General features: G+C 35.0%; 1 protein-coding gene across 2 annotated transcripts; it reads right to left on the bottom strand.

Annotated features, from left to right (window-relative positions):
• Window positions 1-1623: 1623 nt before the first annotated feature.
• On the bottom strand, window positions 1624-17534 carry LOC134679496 (G-protein coupled receptor 52). 2 transcript variants are annotated; one of them, XM_063538425.1, is made up of 3 exons: window positions 17347-17534; window positions 11423-11679; window positions 1624-8210 (listed from the first exon to the last, which is right to left on the bottom strand). In XM_063538425.1, the coding sequence occupies exons 1-3, from the start codon at window positions 17522-17524 to the stop codon at window positions 7614-7616; spliced, it is 1032 nt and encodes a 343-aa protein (XP_063394495.1). In that variant the 5' UTR covers window positions 17525-17534; the 3' UTR covers window positions 1624-7613. The 2 variants fall into 2 exon arrangements, with proteins under 2 accessions (XP_063394495.1, XP_063394496.1); XM_063538426.1 differs by having other exon boundaries at window positions 11435-11679.
• Window positions 17535-20725: the final 3191 nt, after the last annotated feature.

Below are 20725 nucleotides of genomic sequence, written 5' to 3'. Positions count from 1 at the left end.
ATGCTATACGTTACGATATTTACCTACTCGGTAAAGTCACAACCACGATGGGATGGCAACTGTAACATTTACCACATTTCAGTCTAAATTATGTGTTTAACAAAATTAAATACAGCGAATATACATATAGGTAAAGAGATATTTAGAATTAATTAGTTTGGCAGCATCATTGGACGAATTTATTGTCGTTCTCGCAGCGAATTAAACAGGTCGGTCATTTCACTGTCGGCAGCGTGTTATTAGGTTTTTGCACGTACCTAGTAGCAATATTTATTAATATAATTTAACTGCATAAAACAGTACTAATAATACAAATCACTAAGTTAAAATTACATACAGAAAGTTAAGCTTACGATGGGTCACTGGGTCATACGAATTTTATGGTATGCTTAAACTCATTGGCGTCTTTCCTACATCTATTTATCATATCTAGATATCGCAAAGTTAAGGGTATCTAAAGCAATATTTTACGCGTCACCCTTACAGATAAGAGATACATTTCTCCAATACATACTTGGAACTCAAATAAGAAAAATTGCCCAAGAGTACCTTTCTTTACAGCGCTTTGTAAGTACGTCTTTTTACTAAGAGAAGATTTTTTGCAAATAACTCAAAAACGACTGTACCGATCATGTAAGTAATCATTTTGTTTCACGATTTCGTTCATATTTTTTGGACGATATCGTTCAAAAGTTAAAGGAGACGACGACACATTTATTTTTGTTTCAGAGCTATTATTTCCGAGACTAATTAACTTTATAAAAATGTTTTTTATACCTTATTCGTTTTGAAAGCCTATCCAACCGTTGGCTTGTAAATATGTTTGAAAATATGTGAACTCAACGAGACAGTACATAACTACTTAATAATATGTGGCAAAATTTATATGGTGTCCTTTGATGGTACTTAAATCGTTTTGGTGTAATGCTTATGCTCATATAGTTTAAGTACAATACATGAAAAAAATACTAGATCATTAAGGCGAAGAACCTATTTATGCCCTGACTAACAACGACTTAGTACGAGGTTGGTACGATGGTGCGAGCAAGGTGCCTAAGTTCGGTGGGTATATCACCGCCTAGTCCTAGTGACCTTCCGAAATGGTATCATGACTTACAAATATTACAATGTTCACTAGGTAGCTCGCTCAAATCGAATCGAGTAATCGTTTGCGTTATTACAACGAAACGCTATACATATGTCTCTCTATTCTATCTCACTGATATGTAAGAGTGATAGAGAGACAGTAACGCTACGTCTTACGTAGGCGAACAACGCGCGAACGCGGCGCCTGACATTCGCGTGCAAATCGCGCCGCACCGCGTTCGCAACGAGATCGCTTACGTAGGACACTTCTATGGGCATCAAAGGATTGATTTCGCCGCGCCGCGCCGCGCCGCGTTCGCGCGTTGTTCGCCTACGTAAGACGTAGCGTAAGCGTTTCGTTGTCGTAGCGCAAACGATTAGCATCTTGGCTAGGCCGGCTTGGCGTAACAAGATTAATAATTTTGAGCAATCAAGTCATAAGTAAATTTGAGTATAATATTTGTGTATTTTGTAGTCTATTATAATAGATCAGAGATTTACTTATTCAAACTGATATTAAAATAATAACAAAATATATAAAAAAAATAACTCTCTAGCTTTACTTTTAAAAGTATCTATTGTCAGTTGGCTTAATGTAACAATAAAATTATGAAGGAACGCTGACGGTGCACTGCACATGCACAGGAAAATAACCTTCTGTCCGTAAGTAACCCCAGCTGCCATATGTACACGACAATTAGGTAAGTACCTATTAAAAATTAGAATTGAACTCACAAACACACAAACTAGGTACATGAACTGGTTTCGACTAAATTTAACATATAAAGGATAATTTTAGCTTTAATTACTTCCAAATGACTTGTTACACACCCTACATATTTTATAACAATACATAGGTACTAACAAATTTATTCTAGTTAACTCGTTATATGTAACTATATAACTAGTCGTCAATTTTACGTAAATTTTATAAATAATGAGATCGATAAATGTCGCTATTACAAATTCTATTAATATCAAATTGAGTTTTAATTCTTAGATACTTTTCCACGAGTAACTTCTATATAACTTATTCTGAATAATAAACTTAAATTCCTCGTTTATGCTATTGCTTTGTTCTTGAATCGATAACGACGATAACTAATGCAGTAATTATAGGTACCTACGTAAATACTACTGCGCATACTGTAAAATTACATTAATTAATAGTTAGTAAGTACAATGAAGGCAATGTAGATTTAAATTGATATCACCGGATCTTCGATAGAAGCAGAGGAATGTGAACACACTTCTATGTAGTAGGCTTCGTAGAAATAGATAAAAAGGTAGGGGAGAGCGGGGACATACGTAAAAGCGGGTGAAAAGTAACAATACTCTGGTAGGTTTAGCCATAGTCAAATAACACTGCTTCGCTGCATTCGCTGCCATCAGGTGATAGCCGGCGCTCCCGCTACATCCACTTGCATTCAATCGAAACGCATGTCACGTGCTCTTAGGTTGTGTGAGAGGACCCTACTTGATTTTACGAATCAAATTTACGATTTTTGACGTGTAGTTATTTAATGTTTACGCTGTATTAAAAGGGTTACATTTATCAAAATATTTGCATATCGATTCTTGATTAAATTGATTGCATAATGTTATAATATGTTTTTATTCTACCACGTGCCGTTACAAAGTTATTTTTCATGTTTTCAGAAAAATGCGGCCGGGTACAAAAGTAAACTAGCCTTATGGGTACAAATAACATTTCCATTTAATACAAAGTATTTTATGTAAAATGTGATCACATTCTTAATGCGTTAATCATAATTAAAATTAAAACGATATGTGTGTTATATTTGTGAGTGAATAGAAGCCTTAATATGAGCACTGAATTATCTGATGAGAAAACATGTTCATAATATAATAATTGATCTCATTACTTGATATAAAAATTATTTATGTTCATGAAATATAATGTGTTTAAGCAGTTAAAATTCAAATATCAAACTGTATTATTATATTAATATTCAGTTAGATAATTAATACTTTTTTGATTTAATATGTCGTATTACCTACATTCATTACCGTCATTACAAACCTCTTAAATAATGGTTTACCTGAAACTAAGGAAATAGTATATGTTACGTTAGTACCCGCTTTCCCCTACTTCAGGCGTATGTGCTACAGACATTACTAACATAGGTACATAGTAATTTATACAACACTTTATTGTTATAAATTATAAACATTAGGTACATCTTCATACAATGCAATTTATTTGTTACATATGTAGCTATCTAAATCTTTTACCTAGTTTAGCGGAAGCAGTTATAAAGTTGACCCAAAAATTTTTTATTAAGCTATGAGCTTCATCACATATGTTCCTTGAGTAATTCTAAGCATTTCAAGCCTGGGAGGCAATAAGAAATGTGTGTCTACTCGGATTTGTAATGGATTCAAACTTTCAACCCCTTTTTAACCCTGTTAGGGGATGAATTTTACAAAACGCTGAAATTACTTTTCCTGTCTTTTAATAATATCCCCAAATACAAAGATTCAAGTCCCGCGTTCGAAAATTTTTTTGATATCCATACAAACTTTCAACTCCTTTTTCACCACCTTAGGGGATGAATTTTCAAAAACGCTGAAATTAGTTTTCTTGTATTTTAATAATATATCGTTTTACGAAGTTTCAAATTCCTAGCTTAAAATAAAACTTGAACCCCATACAAACTTTCATCCCCTTTTTAACCCCCTTAGGGGTTGAATTTCTCAAAATCGCTTCTTGTCTCTTGTACACTTTATAAATGTAATCTAGTGTGCAAATTTCAACTTTCTATCTTTTGTAGTTTCGGCTCCGCGTAGCAAAAATCTCCAACCAAATTTTTCACCTTTTTACGTTTTTCTTGTAAAATTACTATGAAATTGAAAAAACAAATATCAGCAATGAATTCTACGTCTTTGGTTTATACGAAAATGATACCAAACTTGCCCTAGTACCCACCAGGATCAGAGTAGATTTTTTTTAAAGATGACGGATGGCGGCCGTCTTTGTACCCCACCCTCCCCCCCACTTCAGGCTAGAAATGCTTAGAATTACTCAAATATCAGATGTGATGAAGCTCATAGCTTAATAAAAAATTTTTGGGTCATGTATGGCAGCGTTACATAACTGACTCCAGGGGGCCGATTTTTGAATTTCGATCACTCGATTTCGTCACTCGAAAATCAGTGGAAAACGGCGAAATGCTAATTTTTGAAATACGAGAGATCGAAATTTGGAATCTAGTGGTATTGACCACTCGATTTCAATTCTATTAAGTAGAATTTAAACGCCTAGTAGTGGAGATATCATTTAACGAAATACACGAAATCGAGTGGTCGAATTTCAAAAATCGGCCCCCAGTAGTTAGATACAAATCATTCCAATGTCATTTTACGTCAATAGGCAGTGTTGGCCGAAATGTTAATGCAATTAACCATTTTTGGCCATTAACTATTATAAATTGAACCGTAAACTGTAACCGTCCGTTACGGTTTACGGTTCAATTTATAAGGTTGATTGCAATTAACTTTCGGCCAACACCGGGTATAACTATTAAGGTCTTTTATGTAGATAGTTCACCGCATGTTGTTTTGTAAGGTAACGGAAACGGGGCGTTATTATAAATGTGTACCATTAGGGAAGTTGTTTGTCTTAAAACGGCAAATAAGGCGGGATTTAATTTAGGTATAACTTTAATTAGGCTTACAACCGTAATATGTAGTTCTAAATTAAAGATGTTTGTTAATTCCATGGCTATAAATCGTGCCATCGCGTCGCTAAAATGTTAGTTTTTGCTCATATGGTATAGCTATCTCTTTCTCGTTCACCTAATGCATCATAACAAAAATTATTAACTTCATAATGTCTACAACTACTCTAAAAATAAAAATATTATAAACACACAAAATTATCTAAGCACAGCCTTAGGTTTGAGAAATAAGAAACTACAGTTTGCAAATACTCGTATGTGATATTCTACAACAAATACACAGACACTCCATACACCGAAAGTTACAAAAATATTATGTTAGTAAGCTTACATCGGTATCGGCGGACCCTGTTGGACACTGTTTGGTACAGTCGAATTAATTATAGTTATATAAATTTTTTCACCTTAATCCAAAATGGAGGTAGGTTTAACACATATTTATGAACTCAACTGTAATGCAAATTGAATGAGACAAATATATTGTACATTGTACAATTAGAGAGCGTAAAACAACGAAATTCTTATACAAAAACAAAACAAAACAAAATAACTTTATTCATTCATATACAAAATAACTTTATTTCCAAGCCCGTACAGAGAAGCGACCGACTATAATAATAATAATAAAATTCTTTATTGTGCACTACTAAAGAAAAGTACATATTAGAAAAAAAAGACAGGACTTAAATGAGTAGGTAACAACAGGCGGACTTATCGCTATAAAGCGATCTCTTCCAGACTATTGATTACCGATCAATTGATCATATCAGGTAGTTTTTTTAACATGTGACGTGCCCACTTGAAGGGCGCCTGATAACGATTTAAGGTTAATATAAATCACTAAAATTATTACGTAAGTTATCTGAATATGCATTCCGTTTTCCATTCGTCGAGTCCCATGACAGTCCATGTAGGTACGAGTATGTAACAACAAATTAACAATAGGTATCGCAAAATATACATGTATTAAGAGTTATAGTTTTTTTTTTATATTATGGGTACCTACTTACCTAGTACATGCGGTGCCAACTGATAGCACGTGTACTTTTTCCTACAAATAGGATCCTCATCACTGCTGTGCGTTAAAATCATATACCCAATACCTAAACACGTAATATTAGTTTAGAATATCTTGCAATCTACAGATTTATTACTTTTATTAGTATCTTTACCAATAAAATGAGTTAATTACTAATACAATGTTTAAAAATCAAATGATATGGATTCATTACTCTTTCCATATTGCTCTTTATTCACACATATTTTGTAAAAAAATATATTACGAATGATACCTTCTAGTCAATGTACCTATTTAAGTACCTAATCTATTTATTTATTATCATAAGAAACGTAAGACAGTGTAATAACCACGATCTAAAGCGTTAACGACACTAATAAGTACTTAGAGCCATTTTACATTATCCGAGACGATGTCGCTAACAGTGCCGCCACATATACATATTTGCTAAGTACATACATGCGTACGTACATGCTTCGTAAATACATAAAATAAAATCTACATTTCTGGCTGGCGATATATCGGTGTTGGCATCAATATCCAATTATTTATTTATCAAATACACGAAGGACAATGTTTACAATGTGCTACCTATGTAGTTAGGTATAGTATGTTCATATTTTTCACATAGCTTGGATACGGTAACAGCTGTCAATGCCATATTATTTATAACCTTAAAACGCAAAAATATATTGAGAAGACAACTGTCAACTGTGGGTACTGAGTACTGACCCAAGGTATGTGAAAAATACTAGGTACCTCATCATCAATGGCCACTGCATCCCTGACGGATGATTGTTGTAACGCTGTGTCAAGAGCGGTTGAGACGACCAATGCATATATGTATATATGCAATGCTAGAGACTAGGTACCTGTACAGTCACAATCTATTGGCGTTAGCTGGGATCGTATTGGATAATGTGAAAGGCCTCTTTGTTAACTCATTAGTTCTTTTACAAGTATATTAATAGATAAAACGTTATAATCGTTTTACTACTTATTATTTATAGAAACGATTGAATTAAAGGATTCTCTCTCTTCACTTTGAGTTGAACATTAATCGCGGGTGCATCCTCAGCCACTGCTACAAAGCTCAAGATCTGCATGATGGTTGAAATTTATGTACTACACTAATTTAATTACTTATACTACAGTGTTGTTCACAGCGAATCAACTCGCTGTACTGCAGGTGTTATTTTATTCATAAAATGACTTGTAACAGAACTTATGATTCAACTAAGAAAATATGCTATTTAATTAAAATATTTTGTTCTGGTGGGTTATTCAAGCCTACAAAATATGTTAAAAGGCACCCTTATATGACCATCTAATATGAAACTATCTCGAAAGGGTACGCATACGCACTAAGATCTACCAAAAAGAGACTTGACGTTATTAAAAACAAATGCCTCAAATAGAAGATTTAATATATAATGTCGTAGGTAATTTATCGCCAAGGTATGTTAAAAACTATTCATAAAAATGTACTAGAGACAAAGAGAAGAAACAACAATAATCTATATTGAGCGATAATCACGAGATTACTACTGGAATTACCCAAACGAGCAAAAACGGCGATGTTATAACTCGTGGACTTTATTGTAATATTATTATTATCAGGCACTGTTCAATTACAAACACGGTTGTATTTACCTCTATCGAACTAACAGACGTACATATTCAATACTACACAACCAAAACTCTTGTTTGCACCGCCAGTAATGGGCACTCTTTGTCTCTTAATGATATACGTATGTTATTAAAGTTTCAATTTGTTTTACGTAACAGTATGTAGACCAAAAGATGATTCAGTCGTCGTTATCCAAACCTATAAGCTCGGCTTGTAACCTGCCCTTAGTGCGACAGCAGGCTGTTAAGCAAAGTATTCTGAGAGCTAATCGAAACTGTGGACTTAAAGAGATTAAAATTACAATTTTCCAAAAGGAGTTTAATATTCCAAGCCACACGACACCAAAGTGCAGCATCGGAATCTTAAGTTCCTGAGAAGTGAAGTACTCATACAGCCTGACCCCGGCGTACGGCGCCCAGCTAAGCCAAAAAGCTGACACGAGAATAAAGCTCATCCAGTGGCTAGGGTTAGCGAGGTTCTCCGCTAAAGCAGTTGCATATTCTTTATCGTGAATAGGTGCACCACTGTTTAGTTTTCGTTTCATTGAAAATATATAGAAGTAATTATAAACTATAGAGATTACGCTCGGCCCTAGGACGAGAATTCCGAGAGTGGCAGTGTAGGCGTACGTGGTGCCCCAGTCCAGCATGCAGATGAAGGTCTCCTTGTCGAAGTTCGCTTCCTTCTTGTAGCCTAGCAGTGGTGGGCAACAGAGCATTGCCGCTGATATCCAAGTGAACACCATCCAGCACTGACTTCGAGTGCGAGTTTGTACCTGAACGTTGTAAGCGACTGGGCTTAGTAACACGAATTTGATTATGTTACGGTATACCGAAAATACGGTACCGAAGTGAAATTAGCGGGCCCATGATGGTTGCACTTTAATCGCTTGTTATCGTGGCCGTGACGTGACGTCGTAATGTGGTTACGACGAATGCGATACACGATGAAAGTGCATCCATCATACGTATAGTTATTTGGTGAATAATCAAGCCCCGAATACACCGCTTTCTCGGGGACTAGTTCAAAACGTGTGCACTGTAGCAATCGTATCGGGCAATTTTATTTGCGATAGTCAGTAAAGGTTACGCAAGTTGCCTCGAAATGGACAAATGCGGCGGTCGCCATTTTTAATATTGAAAACTTAGCGCCTTGAGGCTGCGTGCCGTGCCGCGCAAATATAAAATACTAGCTGTTGCCCGCGACTTCGTCCGCGTGGACTCTTATCTTGAACATTTTACATATTGAGTAGCTATAATTTTCATCGATGCAAACTTTATAATACAAACTTTAAATATAATGTCAATGCCCTTTTACCAAGTTTGAAATTCCTAGCTTGAAAGCTTGAAAAAAAAAACGCATTTAACTGATTTGCAAGACTGAAGTGATCCCATAAGTGTTCGGTGAACAAAGTTTTTTGTGCGGAACACTAAAAATGTTTGATATTCATACAAACTTTCAACTCCTTTTGCACCACGTAAGGGGATGAATTTTCAAAAACGCTGAAATTAGTTTTCTTGTAATTTAATTTAATACCTTTTTGCAAAGTTTCAAGTTCCTAGCTTAAAATAAAATTTGTACCCGAAGACGAACTTTCATCCCCCTTTTAACCCCCTTAGGGGTTGAATTTCTAAACACGTTGCAATCACTTTTTTTGTAATCAGCTATTACGCCTTTCTAAGAAGTTTCAAAGCATTTGTAGTGGATTCAAATTTTCAACCCCTTTTTAACCCTGTTAGGGGATGAATTTTACAAAACGCTGAAATTACTTTTCCTGTCTTTTAATAATATCCTCAAATACAAAGATTCAAGTCCCGCGTTCGAAAAAATTTTTGATATCCATACAAACTTTCAACCCCTTTTTCACCACCTTAGGGGTTGAATTTTCAAAAACGCTGAAATTAGTTTTCTTGTATTTTAATGATATATCTTTTTACGAAGTTTCGAAATTCCTAGCTTAAAATAAAACTTGAACCCCATACAAACTTTCATCCCTTTTTTAACCCCCTTAGGGGTTGAATTTCTCAAAATCGCTTCTTATCTCTTGTACACTTTATAAATGTAATCTAGTGTGCAAATTTCAACTTTCTATCCTTTGTAGTTTCGGCTCTGCGTTGATGAATCAGTCAGTCAGTCAGGACACTTGCATTTATATATATAGATAGATAGAAGATTGCTTTACTGCTCGAGGGGTTAAACAACAGTATGTTCTTGTAAATTATAAAAATAAAAATTATTCAAATCCCTAATTGTAGGTAATTATTTAGTGATCAGGCCGAGGGAGATGTCTCCCATGTAGTGTGCCGCTTAGCATAATTAGAAAATTGTTAATAATTAGAAAAGGTGACAGGCTGAATAGCTTCCACATTAGTTAAACTCTAGCAAGGTTATCGAAAAGTGGCATCCCACATCTAATTCTAGATATATTGTACAAAAATTGTTTACAGTGAACGTACAAGTTTGCATAACCTTACAATACTCAAAATCTACAGAATGTTTAAAAATACTTAAGTTCATTATGTTATTAAAAGAAACCACCTAGAGCAGGGATCGACAGACCGCGGTTCGCAGTCCAAATGCGGCTCTTTGGACCAGTACGTTTTTGTGGATCTATAAGACGCCAAAAAATGTTCACTTAGAGAATTTAAATAGACACTAAAACAACTTTTTTAAAGTATTTATCTCTACTGCGGTTTTATATTGCCTTCAATGGTTTGCCGACCCCTGCCCTAGCGCTTAGTGCACACGTTCCGATTATAGACAAATACCTACTGCTTGTTATAACCGATTTCCCTAAATTATTTATATTTTAGATTATTAAGTAGGTACTCGATTACTACGGTACCTAACTATTAATCAATCAAATATGTGCGCTAGGCAAAAAAAAAAAACAATCGCGCCATTTATCAAATAAATTAATTCCTTTCAACTTGTTTGTCATTAAGTATGTACGTTTTTCTATTTACCTCGTTTAATTAAACCCTCTGTAGTTATAGAAGCAAAAATGTTTACAAAAGAGGCATGCGTCGTTAGAAGGGGGTAAACATACTTAAGTCTCATACATCGATTCACAAAAAGCGCACTACTTATTTAACTCAGCATCCGCAATTGAGTTTAATAAAACTAAACATATATACTACACAGCACAGTTAGTGCATTGCGACTACACTCCTTTAGGACCAAGTACAGCAAGGGCAGAAAACCAGCTAAATAGTGTTAAATAAAATTAAACAATACTTTTTCGTCCCCTGTCCAAAAAATCCTTTGGAAGTTAAGAACGATGTTTTCGGTGTCATTAAGTCTCACCACACCATGCAAATTAAAATTGGAAAAGAGCACTCTGAAGTAATAAAATTTTACTTTATGCATATTTAGGAAATACATAGGTAATAAATAAATAAAACGCTTGCTCTAATGGGCCACAGGTCTATTATCCCATTAATCGATTCTGTACTTATAAATCTCGTATATTAAATAAGGGATTGTAGCTAACTAGTATACAATATTTTAACAGATTGCAAGGATAATAGGCCTTTTTAAAAATAAAAAAGACACACATCAATCTAGAGGGGCGCTTAATTCTGATCTAAAAATACCTTTGTTTAAAGTTTTAATACTACGTAAACTTATTTACTACAAGATTTCAATCTACACCGAAACTCGATACTATAATAATTTCTATATTTGGGTATCTTGGGAGTGCAGTAAGCTTAGTTAGATTAATATTATACTCGAAATAGGTAGGTAGGTACGACAAATATGTATTTTACCGGAATCTAATGTTTAGAAAATATTTATGTTGGAACGTGAGGTGTAGAAACCCGATATCCCTGAAATCAGATATGTAGGTATGAAGTTTTTGAGGAGCAAAATGTGTCTGTCACAGATGATTCAAGGCGTGTGTGTCGTTTTTATTTGTAAAGGAGTTTCTAGTTGTGAATACATCACTACTACGTCCACAAAAGAGGTATTGAAAAAGATAACTACCGTCGCACTAACCGTCTCATATCGGAGAGGCTTCCTGACGGCCAGGTATCGGTCCACTGATATCCACATGAAAGTGTAGACTGAGACGGACCACAGAGTAACTTCGACGTATCCTGCGAGTCGGCACATTAGGTCGCCGAACATCCAGCGGCCAGTAATGGCTGGGTATACGGATAAAGGCACCACGAACAACCCACACAATAAATCCGCCACAGCCAGTGATAAGAGGTAGTAATTAATCACCTCGTTCGAGAGACCTGGAACAAGAAAATGAAACTGCCACACTTGGTGAAGATATATATGTCGGCGGCCGATAGTAAGATCAGGCAGATCGTAATGTTCCTGTGTAATGTTTTGACGATAGTCACATTAAACCAATATATAAGTAGGATAGGTTCGTTAGGTTGCATCACATGCCCGAAGGGTAAACTGCCCAGAAATAGGAGCCCCGCGTAGCGGGGCTCCGTCGACTCAGAGAACGGGTCAAAGATTTTCACGTTTCACGATATGCCTGATCTTACGATCGGCTGCCGATACCACCACTCTCTTCTCTTCGAAACAAATAATATTACATTTTTATATTACTTATTTCACACTACCATTGTTTCCTATTTTCTAAAGAACGTTGACATAGACTACATAGAGTCAAGATTCCGAACATTTAGAGAAAACACTGGTACCTAAGTAAATAAAAACAAGCAAAATATTTACAAAACGTTCACCCGACCACGGTATCTTTTCCCGCCCTCCTCATTCAAAGACGATAAAAAATGTAGCCTACGTCAGCCGTGTCACGACAGCAAATCATTAATTATGCTTAGTAGCTTTGTCGCTACACAGAAACATACGATACATACATAAACTACTAAGTTAGAAGTCGGGTAAAAATGCATTCCATAATTTAATTTCTATCACACGTCCTACTACCTACTTACATGAAATAAACGCAGTAAATTCAGTTTTTAAAATACGTTAAGCGTATGTTGTGTGGTTATTTACAAGTTTTAATCAAATTTCAAAAGGTGTCCCAATTTTCTCTTAAATTGCCTATGCCTATTTTCTTAGCACCAAAAGTTGTGCTAAAACGACTCAAAACATCGAAGTAATGAACGCTTTTCTTGATCTTTGTGTATCTACATATAAGAGGTATAAAGAAACGCGATATCACCGAGGGCCGCACTAAGTCGCACCTGAATGACACGTTGATAATCCTAGGACAAGAGGATGAAACGTTTACGAGAAACCTTATGATTTTGCGTAATCCTATTCTTTAGAAATAGCCAAATAATATTCTATACCTTAACACCAGTTTTAATAATATTAAAGCAAAGTCTAATGCCATCCTACTACTCTGGCAGGTACATGTGTAAATATATTGTGAAATTGTGTATAAATATTATAGTTTATGATTGTTAAATAGTGTATTACCTAGTATAATACTTTATGTTAAATTGTTTTTTTTTTTCAACTGTTATTATTCTCGCACCTATTTTTGATATCAGGATCATAATAGCCTCCTCTAGATTTTTAATTTGGCCTATATGTATATTCCATTACCTATTTTACATTTTAAGTATATGGTAAATATGTAAGGTATTTTTTATATATTTACCTTTTTTAAACATTATAAATTTATCAATTGTATAAAAGTTTAGTATCATATCATCGTCTGGTACCCAAACACAAGCCGTCAATTTGTGTAAAATTGTCCTTTATTTTTTTATTTACTTAATAATATTTATTTAAACATAACTAAACTTAAGAAGGTGCGTGACAATGCGTGAGGAAGTTTAAGCTCATCCACTGATACGCTACGTACGTAGCGCTACGTCGTAGCAGTCGTAGCAGATAGCGTGGTTCGAAAACAATATCAGTCTGTTCCCCTGCACATTACATGTTTTTTTATTCGCTTTTTGTCGTTTTAAATACCTACTGTTTTTTTTCAAAATAGTGAAATAATGAGGGTTTGCGAGTTTTACAGCTCACAGAGCCATTAGTCTCCATATAACATAACCCACTACCACCGTCAACATTTTCATTTGTTAAGTAGTTACGTATTAAGTACTTTGAAAGTCAGTTATTTCAGAAGAAGGTTGAGAGTGACACGTTTACACAGAAATTTACAGCTGAAATATGTGTTGTGTGGCGTAGCTGGGCATTTTGAGACAACTTGTACCATTTATTTGTTTTTAAACTATAAATTTTGTATTAATTCACGAAGTCTATCGATTTAGGAAGGAGCGATTTTGAATTCAAAATGTAACTTGGATTGGCCTCCATGCCTATAGTCTGGTTTTAATTTTCATAAAATCGATTTCGACTGGCAAATCATATTACTTTTTGGCAACCGGGTTTTTTAACCTAATTAGACCCCGCTGAATCCGAATTTGCCGGTTGCTTGATCGAAATCTTGACCGGAAGTGAGATATTTGACATTAAAGGTCCCTTTTTTTAGTTTTTCGTAAATAACTCTTAAACGGTGGCGCATAGCAAAAAATGTTCTATAACATAAGTAATCTGCATAAAATTGCCTACAAGAAAGATTCAGTACAATTTTTCGCCAGGATCAATATTCAAAGAGATATTAACGCGGGAAATTTAATTATAATCACTTCTAAGGTCCCTTTTTTTAGTTTTTCGTAAATAAATCATAAACGGTGGCCAATATCAAAAAATGTTGTTAAACGATAATAATCTACACAAAATTTTGAACAAAACAAATTCAGTACACTTTTCGCAGGGATCAATATTTAAAAAGATAATAAAGAGGGAAAGTTCTAGTATAAGGAATTCTAAGTTTCCTTGTTTTATTTATTCGTTAATAATTTGAAAAGTATGACTCATAGCAAAAAAAATCTGATACATAAATAATAAACATAAAATTTCCTACAAGAAACATGCAGAACACTTTTCGCTAGGATCAATATTTAAAAAGACAAAGCAGCGGGTAAATTATTAATACAGTGGAACCTGGATAATTGCAATCTCAAGGGACCGGCCGTTTTTTGGCAATTAACCAGGTTTTTCATTTAAGCAGGTCGCGTCAATTAACGAGGTTCAAAAAATCGTTGTGTCAATTATAGAGGTTTTCATTAATAGAGGTTGCGTTCTGACAAATTTCTTTTATGGAGGTGCAAATAACCATTTAAAGTAGATTTACACGCTTACGTTCTGGGTTTCTGGTCTATATATTGCTTCTGTCTATACTTGCACTTTTACACTATATTAATTACCACTTTATTTTCTTATCATTTGGGTTTAAAAAATTCCCTTGAATTGTAAAAGAAAGTTTTATTAGAATGTAAAAAGCGTACCTACTTTGTTTTTTATTGATCAAAACTATTTCACCTACTACAGGCTGTGATAGATACCCAATAAATAAATTGAATTCTGGATGGAGATATAAATAAAATGATCAGTGCTATTAAAATATTGTTTCTGCTGTCTACAACTACATTATTTCAATTACAGAGGTAATAAGTAAGACTCGTTTCAATAATAGAGGTAAAAACAAGAGCAAAAATAACGGATTTTTTTAGCACAGTGTCAATTATAGAGGTCTTAAGTTGCGATGTGGTCAATTATAGAGGCAAAATTACGAAAAGCACTAAAATCTAAATTGCAATTATAGAGGTTCCAAAATTTCAATTATAGAGGCCTTTTGGTCTCAAGGGACCGGGACCGGACTTTTGGTTGCAATTATTGAGGTTTTCCATTTATCCAGGTGCCAATTAACCAGGTTTCACTGTAATCAATTTTAAAGTCCCTGTTTAGTTTTTTGTAAGTAACTCCTAAACGGTGTCCCGTAGCAAAATAGGTTTTTAAGAATAAATTATCTCCATAAAATTTCCTCCAAAAAATATCTGGAACACTTTTCTCTAGGATCAATATTTAAAGCGATATTAAAGGAAGAAAGTTAATTACAATCAGTTCACAGGTCACTTTTTTTTAGTTTTTCGTAAATAACTCGTAAACGGTGGCCCGTTGCAAAAGAATATTATACATAAAAATTAAACATTAAATTGTCCACAAAAAAGGTTCTGTACACTTTTTCGCTACGATCAATATTTAAAGAGGTATTAAAGGGGGTAAGTTAATTGTAATCAATTTCCAGGTCCCTATTCTAAAATCCTGTTGGGGTCGGTTCAAAAACTAAGTAATGTCCGATTCGCGCTTGAATGCATATTTCTAATAGGTTTTCCTGTTACCTATAGGTAAAGAACTATTATGTATGTTTTTTTCAAAATTTTAGACCCAGTAGTTTCGGAGAGCCCCCCCCCCCCCTTTATCTCCGAAACTCCGAAAACTTACAACATAGTTTTTTTAAATTAAAAAAACTATTTTGTAAGTTTTGTTAGAAATATGCAGTCAAGCGTGAAGCGGACCAATTAGTTTATGATTCGACCCCTACGGGTTTTTTAAAGGCAATTCACTCGCGTTTCACATATAAAAAATACATTGTTGAAATTTGGGTAATGTACGGAACCCTTGCAACGCGAGTCCGACTCGCGCTTGGCCGGTTTTTTCCTTTTGAGGTACAGAACCCTAAAAACTAAAAAGAAGTGATATGTGAATTGATTGTAATGAATTTTCTTTCTTTAATATCGTGTCAAATATTGATCCCAGAGAAAAGTGTTCAATATGTTTTTCGTAGAAAATTTTATGCCGATTATTTATTTACAAGAACATTATGAACTTATTTTGCTATGAGCCTTATTTTACGAGTCATTTACGAAAACCTAAAAGATAGGGACCTGGAAATTGATTACAATTAACTTACCCCCTTTAATACCTCTTTAAATATTGATCGTAGTGAAAAAGTGTACAGAACATTTTTTGTGGACAATTTAATGTTTAATGTTTATGTATAATATTGTTTTGCAACGGGCCACCGTTTGCGAGTTATTTACGAAAAACTAAAAAAAAGTGACCTGTGAACTGATTGTAATTAACTTTCTTCCTTTAATATCGCTTTAAATATTGATCCTAGAGAAAAGTGTTCCAGATATTTTTTGGAGGAAATTTTATGTTGATAATTTATTCTTGAAAACCTATTTTGCTATGGGACACCGTTTACGAGTTACTTACAAAAAACTAAACAGGGACTTTAAAATTGATTATTTATAACTTACCCGCTGCTTTGTCTTTTTAAATATTGATCTTAGCGAAAAGTGTCCTACATATTTCTTGTAAGAAATTTTATGTTTATTATTTATGTATAAGATTTTTAATGCTATGAGTCATACTTTTCAAATTATTAACGAATAAATAAAAACAAGGAAACTTAGAATTCCTTATACTAGAACTTTCCCTCTTTATTATCTTTTTAAATATTGATCCCTGCGAAAAGTGTACTGAATATGTTTTGTTCAAAATTTTGTGTAGATTATTATCGTTTAACAACATTTTTTGATATTGGCCACCGTTTATGATTTATTTACGAAAAACTAAAAAAAGGGACCTTAGAAGTGATTATAATTAAATTTCCCGCGTTAATATCTCTTTGAATATTGATCCTAGCGAAAAATTGTACTGAATCTTTCTTGTAGGCAATTTTATGCAGATTACTTATGTTATAGAACATTTTTTGCTATGCGCCACCGTTTAAGAGTTATTTACGAAAAACTAAAAAAAGGGACCTTTAATGTCAAATATCTCACTTCCGGTCAAGATTTCGATCGAGCAACCGGCAAATTCGGATTCAGCGGGGTCTAATTAGGTTAAAAAACCCGGTTGCCAAAAAGTAATATGATTTGCCAGTCGAATCAAGAAGGAGAGCGATTTTGAATTTTTATGTCTAGTCTACTACGGCATATGTGTCATGCGCCCGTGCGATGTAATAAGGTCAATAAGTTAAGCTGGTATGTACGTAAATGAGAGTGGTACCTATACACTGGCATGGTAAACACTTGTTCTAAGTATACCTTTGAAATTGAGGAAGGCAGCAATGATGAGGAGGTTGGAGATGACGATGGCGACGCCCATGACGGCGATGACGGCGGCCTGCGCGAGGGACTCGAGCGTGGCCAGCGGGCTGTCCGCCACACTCACCTCGCCGCCCGCGCCCGCGCCCGCCCGCGCGCTCATCATCCTCGCAGGCATACCTGCCGACAACACAACTAAGTACTTACTTACATACTAACGTTATCGCGCACTAACACACATTCCAGGCCGACCTGCCATATAATATACCGGGTGTGGCCTGTAATATGAGCAAAAAATTAAACTGTAGGCCGTATTCTGCATGCTGACCAACACTTGTTCAGCAAATTTTAAAAATAACTTGTGGTTTGATTTTTAATACACTTTAAAGTTTATTCTAAGACGCAATTTATTGCGAATTTCGTTATGTTTAAGGCGTGACAAGCAACGTCAATCACAATGATATGGCGTGGCGATGGCGTCCATTGAAAATAATATGTATGAAAAATAGGGAGTCTAAATACTTCATATTTTTTTAAAGTTGTTGAACAAAAGTGTCACCGTTTGAGGAGTATAATCTATGTTTTAATTATTTTCTCGAGTTACAGGCCACACCCGGTATATACATGTATAATAATAATACATATAATATATATACGATATGCTGCTTAGTAGTCTGAAAATAAATGCTTTGATTTGATATGATATAATCGCAGCATACAGAACAACATGGAAATCCATGAAAGATGCATATGTTCAGCAGTGGACACAAATATGCTAAGATGAAGAAGAACACACTCGTATTTTATCAATGTCGTATAATATGAAGATGCCGTAATTATATGTATAGCCTTGGACGCGTTATTGATTTGTTCATGCCGTTGGTATATCTTGATGACAAGGACACCGCCATTGACATGATTGGAGTGGTAAAGTTAGTTATTTTACGCGCTCAGTTCACAATTTTTAAGTAGGTACATAGGTTGAACTTTAAAGTAGTGTTTCATAGATATAGTTAGACAAGAGTCGGTTGTCATTGTAGGATAGGTAAAATGAATCGTATGATAATTTTTGTACGATTGAAAATCCAACAGAGTTAAACCAAGATAAGTCTGCAACGTTTTTGATAGCACACGCAGTCCAGTGTTATTTTATACGACTAACTTCCACGAAATTATGACGTAGAAATAAAACTTGCAACGCGCAGATTATCAAAATTGTTGCAGACTGGGTCTAACTCTAACACATTTATAACCCCTAGATGGATGAAGATATACCTAGTTACTGACAATATTTTCTTTTAGTAGGTACTCCAAAACATTAGATATTTTGAATGGGAAGTAAAGCAGGCCACTGACGAGCCTTCCAAATGGATGCCGTTACAATGGATTCATCCAAATGGACGGCATCCTAAATATTAAACATTGTACGTTTTTGACATTCACGGACCGATTTTGGATTGCAGCCACGCTATTTGGACTGTTGGAAGGCTCGTCAGTGGCCACCTTAATTTAATTCAATCACTGGTTACGAACATTGAACTATTCTTACTACGAACCGGCACGGGCACAGAGAACTCTTTAAATATTAATAGGGCATGACCGCGCAGAACTGACTCCCTCGTACCACTCTACCTAGTTAAGTGTCATACATTATACTCTGATTGGTTATACCTATCTACATTATTTAGCTCCACAAACCCCCCTCCCCCCTATCTCTAATTGTTTCCGGAATATTATTACACATACACTTCTTATATTCTAGTTTTCTGCAAGCCAGAGACCTCTGCGTACCTATATTTAGAACTACCCAATGTACGACGAGATGTAGGTAGTACATATATCATATGTACTAACTGTGCCTGCCCTATTTCGTACCCGGCCGTTGACCCGGTTCGCGCGCTACACCCCTAGGCGGATCTATTTATAAAATAATATTCAGTTCTGCTGCAGGCAAGTGTTAAAATAATACTATTGGGGGTAGTACGATACTGCCCAGTACATCTACTTTACAAGCAAAAACGAAGCTCTACGGGTTTATGTATTTACTTGATTAGGATCACCGAGCAACATGTTATTCTGTTCTGGGGGCGATTTTTTAATTTCGATCGCTCGAATTCGTCACTCGAAAATCGCAGGAAAACGTCGAACTGCTAATTTTTGAAATACGAGCGATAGAAATTTGGAATCGAGTGGTATTGACCACTTGTTTTCAATTCAATTAGTAGAATTTAAATGCCTAGTAGTGGAGATATTATTGAAAGAAATACACGAAATCGAGCGGTCGAAATTCAAAAATCGGCCCCCTGCCCCCGTAACCCAAAAGCTAAGAGATCGAACGAAAGCTATTTGAATACAGTGTCTTACATGTCTCGAGAAACAAAACAATCAATTTAAAACATCTGCAACTTTGTGACTAGGATACAAAAATGTATCTACGGCCTGTTTAGTCGTGATCGGTAATTCGACAGCCATTAAGATCTTAACGATAAACGAAAACAATGCCAAACCATGCTATATAATAACTAAAAAAAATAGAATACCGATTTTAAAAGGTTAAAATAAATTATTTTCCCATTTAGGCATATATAGGTACTAGCAAAGCAACTCGTTTGTTGTCGGTGTATCAAACAAAATCAAATCCAACTTGAACGACATTCAAAATCATCATTTAAAAGTCAATTCTACCAGGTAACATAAGGAAACAACTCAATATTTGCATGTGATATTTCGCCCCAAATGTGGTTAAAATGCTCAGAAACAACAAGCCTCGAATATCAAAACCAAAATGTACTTACAGACTAATTAGCTAGTGTACACGGCCCAGCCGGCGTATTATGGATAGCTTTGTCCATCTTTGTCCACGTGATAAAATAACTGTCACTTTTTAACACCGTGGAATAGAAAGTGACGGACACCGTTTTATCACGCTGTCACGTAGACAAGAACGACCATGATATCTATCCAGTTGCATGTTCAATTATCCGTGAATTGCACTTACTAAGCAAAGCCAGGATTAACCCTGTTCCATGAATCGGATACGACATCCCCAGCTCACGCTTATTCACACAACCATCTACATTCATTCATTCCTTCAACACTTGACCTACTTAGCCGATGCTAAATTCATTTTAAATCTCACATTCTACCTTCATATCTATATATATTTTTGCATTTATCCGTAGCAAATTGCACTGGTTTATGGAAAATGTTCCGTGGTATTTTTATCCAGTAGTCTTTTTACATTGTAGCTTTCACGTCTGGCTCTAGACAAACAAATTTGCTGACTGCATCGGGCTATTCAAGCATAATGAAATAGAGCGTGTAAAAAAAAAAGAAATACGCCATTCACACTGTAAATATTATATAATACCTAATATGT

This window comes from Cydia fagiglandana, chromosome Z, assembly GCF_963556715.1.
Source record: "Cydia fagiglandana chromosome Z, ilCydFagi1.1, whole genome shotgun sequence".
Lineage (NCBI taxonomy): Eukaryota > Metazoa > Arthropoda > Insecta > Lepidoptera > Tortricidae > Cydia > Cydia fagiglandana.
Note: the sequence above shows the minus strand (reverse complement) of the source record. Positions and strands in the feature narration are given on the sequence as shown.

Excerpts from the sequence above, each read along its gene's own strand:
- LOC134679496 (XM_063538425.1), bottom strand. The coding sequence starts at position 17,524 with ATGCCTGCGAGGATGATGAGCGCGCGGGCGGGCGCGGGCGCGGGCGGC. Across the intron at positions 11,680-17,346 it reads TGCCTTCCTCAATTTCAAAG|GTCTCTCGAACGAGGTGATT; the intron begins GTATACTTAGAA and ends TTCTTGTTCCAG. Across the intron at positions 8,211-11,422 it reads ATGAGACGGTTAGTGCGACG|GTACAAACTCGCACTCGAAG; the intron begins GTAGTTATCTTT and ends TACAACGTTCAG.